At 44.4% G+C, this 3,127-nt stretch overlaps 1 protein-coding gene across 1 annotated transcript in view; it reads left to right on the forward strand.

The window, feature by feature from the left end:
• The first annotated feature begins 2,049 nt into the window (after positions 1-2,049).
• LOC108442518 (transmembrane protein 132C) overlaps positions 2,050-3,127 on the forward strand; it is a 94,486-nt gene continuing 93,408 nt past the window's right edge. Inside the window, exon 1 of the mRNA XM_017722595.2 lies at positions 2,050-2,278. Coding sequence (XP_017578084.2) covers positions 2,212-2,278 — 67 coding nt within the window. The 5' untranslated portion in view covers positions 2,050-2,211. The remainder of the gene's footprint in view (positions 2,279-3,127) is intronic.

Below are 3,127 nucleotides of genomic sequence, written 5' to 3' on the forward strand. Positions count from 1 at the left end.
ACTGCTGTTTCTTTATCTATAGATATTTATTTCCTTTTTCTCTTGTTTCTGTCTGTCTGTCTGTCTATCTGTCTGTCTGTCTGCCTGCCTGTCTATCTATCTATCTATCTATCTATCTATCTATCTATCTATCTATCTATCTATCTATCTATCTATCTATCTGTCTGTCTGTCTGTCTGTCTGTCTGTCTGTCTGTCTGTCTGCCTGTCTGTCTATCTGTCTGTCTGTCTGTCTGTCTGTCTGTCTGTCTGTCTGCCTGTCTGTCTGTCTGTCTATCTATCTATCTATCTATCTATCTATCTATCTGTCTGTCTGTTTGTCTGCCTGTCTGTTCTTGTTTTCTTCTTTTTCTTTCCATCTTTTTCTCTTTTCCTTCCCTTCCTCTCTGTGCCTTTTATCTTCCTTCCTTCTATCTATTTGTTCTCACCCATTAGGAGATTCTAAAGCATCACTTACTTTCCAACATACAGAACCAACCGAAGACGGTTCTTCCAGGATTCTTTAGTAAAGACAATGGTTCTATGTAGAACCTTTTCTGAAAAGAGTTCTATATACAGTAGCACCAAAGAGGTTCTTCCATTCTTTCAATGTGAAGCTTAACAATAACAATAGCAGAACCTTTTTTGGTGCTGTATAGGACCCTACACAGCATGTTCTCCATCAATCTGAAGGAACATTTCACGATGCAAAGAACACTTACATTTACATTTATGGCGTTTGGCTGACGCTCTTATCCAGAGTGACTTACAGTTTGATCATTTTACACAGGGAGGCGAAGGCAGTGTTAGGAGTCTTGCCCAAGGACTCTTATTGGTATAGTGTAGGGTGTTTGCCCAGGTGGGGATTGAACCCCAGTCTACAGTGTAGAAGGCAGAGGTGTTACCCACTACACTGACCAACCACACCAGAACTCTGAGCATACAAATGGTTCTGTAAGTGCTCATGGCTCTATATAAACCACTGTCTTTCCTAAAGAACCGTGGAAGAACCATCATTCATGTATCATGCCTACACATGTCACTTTATACATTACCAGTATTAAGATGTACACCTCCTACCTCGTACTCCTACTGCTGTGGTCCATGCTGCTGTTATCTGTCCTCCCCTTTATGCAGCTTCTATTTATTGTCACTTTGGGAGTTTAACTGGACCGTGAGTACAATGTTTCCTTCCACCTCATGTACCACATGTGATGTGAATGACAATAAAGCCTTATCTTGTCTTGTCTTGTCTCATCTTATCTTATCTTATCTTATCTTGTCTTATCTTGTCTTATCTTATTCTTAAGAATGTATGTGTGCTCAGTAATCGGTAATAAAATAGCCCAGACGCGTTTATACGAAATGTACGGAGCCCTGCAGGTGACATCCTGTATAAATGAAAATAAGGCGTGGGAACGAGATAATTAAGTAGTGGCCACGACTTACTAAGCTGTGATCTCGTTCCCGCGCCTTACTAAGTCATGGCCAAGCCTTAATCATCTCATTCCCACACCTTAATAAGTCGTGGCCACGCATTAGGATCTCGTTCCCACGCGTCATCAGCGGGGCTCCCTAGATATGAGCAGATGGGCGCGTTAACCCGTGCAAATGTTATCCCGTGTCAAGTACAGGAGGAGGACGTTCTCAGGCCTTAAAGTGAGACAGAATGAACCCCGAGCAGCGACACTGCCCATATTTCATAACTCCAGCATTTACAGCAAAACGGGCCCGGGCCGATTTGAGTGTTCTGCATAGATCTAGAACTTTAGAACAGAGTCTGATTCAGATTCAGAGTGTTCTGCATCTGCTGATGGTTCACCGAAAACGAGTCAAAGCTCGAGTTCGATTCACCTAGGCGTTTAGTTCTGAGGAACCGATTCACTGAAGTGAGTCACCGTAGTGAGTCGATTCAGTTAAATGAGTCGTAATGCCCGTCAACTCCTGCGCAGACCCGAGGGGGCGGGGCTGTGAGAGCCGCGAGCGGATCAGCGGACTCGTTTCAGGGTTTAAAAAAAAAAAAGTCCCTCGCGCGCTGCGAATCAGTGGCGCTCGCGCAGAGAAAGTCCGTGATAAACAAGCCGCGGCTCTCGCAGCGCGCGAGGATGCGCCCGCGCTCGTGACTCTTCTCCACTCCCCTTGTTTTGTTGTTTTTGGAGGATTCACAGAAGAAGTGCATGCACGCGCTCCTCTTTTGCATGGGAACAAACCGCGCGGCGCTTGTTTGGCCAACATGAGCGCGCACTCGTGGAGGCTCGCGCAGATGCTCCTGGCCGTGGTGGTCCCCGCGCTCATGCAAGGTAGGCAACACCACTGAGAAGAGCTTAGAAGGTTCTGCGTTCGAGAACAACATTGCCTAGAACATTCAGAAGATCAAAGCAATTCTAGTTGTTTAGTATAGATAGTTTGGACGTGTAAGACTCTTAAAAAGGTGGTTCTTGAAGGTTCTTTGGTAAAGGGAATGGTTATATCTAGAACCATGAGTTCTGTGTATGCTAAAATGGTTCTTTGCATGGTTAAGTGGTTCTTTAGATTGGTGGAGAACGTATTGGATATGGTATATTGTATATGGTTCTTTATATAAAGAACTTTTGAAAATGGTTCTACGTAACAACAAAAAGGTTTCTATTGTAACAAGCTTGACAACAGTAGCAGAACCTTTTTTGGTGCCATATAGAACCGTGTACAACGCATTTTCCTCAATCTGAAGAACCATTTCACCAGGCAGAGAACATTTCAGCACGCAAATTGTTCTATATTGAAGTCGTAGGTCTAAACAGAACCATTGCTTTTGCCAAAGAACCTTTGAAGAACCAGCTTTTTCAAGAGTGTAGTCGTCAGAAAGTGGGAGCAGATTTTGGAGAGTTGGTGAGGTGGAATTTTGTGCGTCCAGATCCCCCGAAGAACGCCGAGATTGCGGGAACATTTGGCTGAAAAGGCGATTTTCCCTCCAAAGATCTTCTGGTTTGAGTTGAAGTTCATGTAAAGCGAGTCACTGCGGAGCGGCTGATCAGCTCCAGCCATTAAGCTTCAGTTCCTCGCTCTCGTAACGACACGGCTGACTGTAGTTACTGAGTTACTGAGAGAGTCAAGGCAGCCAGGTTACCGAATAATGAGCCTTAATAATGAGATTTGATGGCCTTGGAATC

Source organism: Pygocentrus nattereri, chromosome 29 (assembly GCF_015220715.1).
Source record: "Pygocentrus nattereri isolate fPygNat1 chromosome 29, fPygNat1.pri, whole genome shotgun sequence".
Lineage (NCBI taxonomy): Eukaryota > Metazoa > Chordata > Actinopteri > Characiformes > Serrasalmidae > Pygocentrus > Pygocentrus nattereri.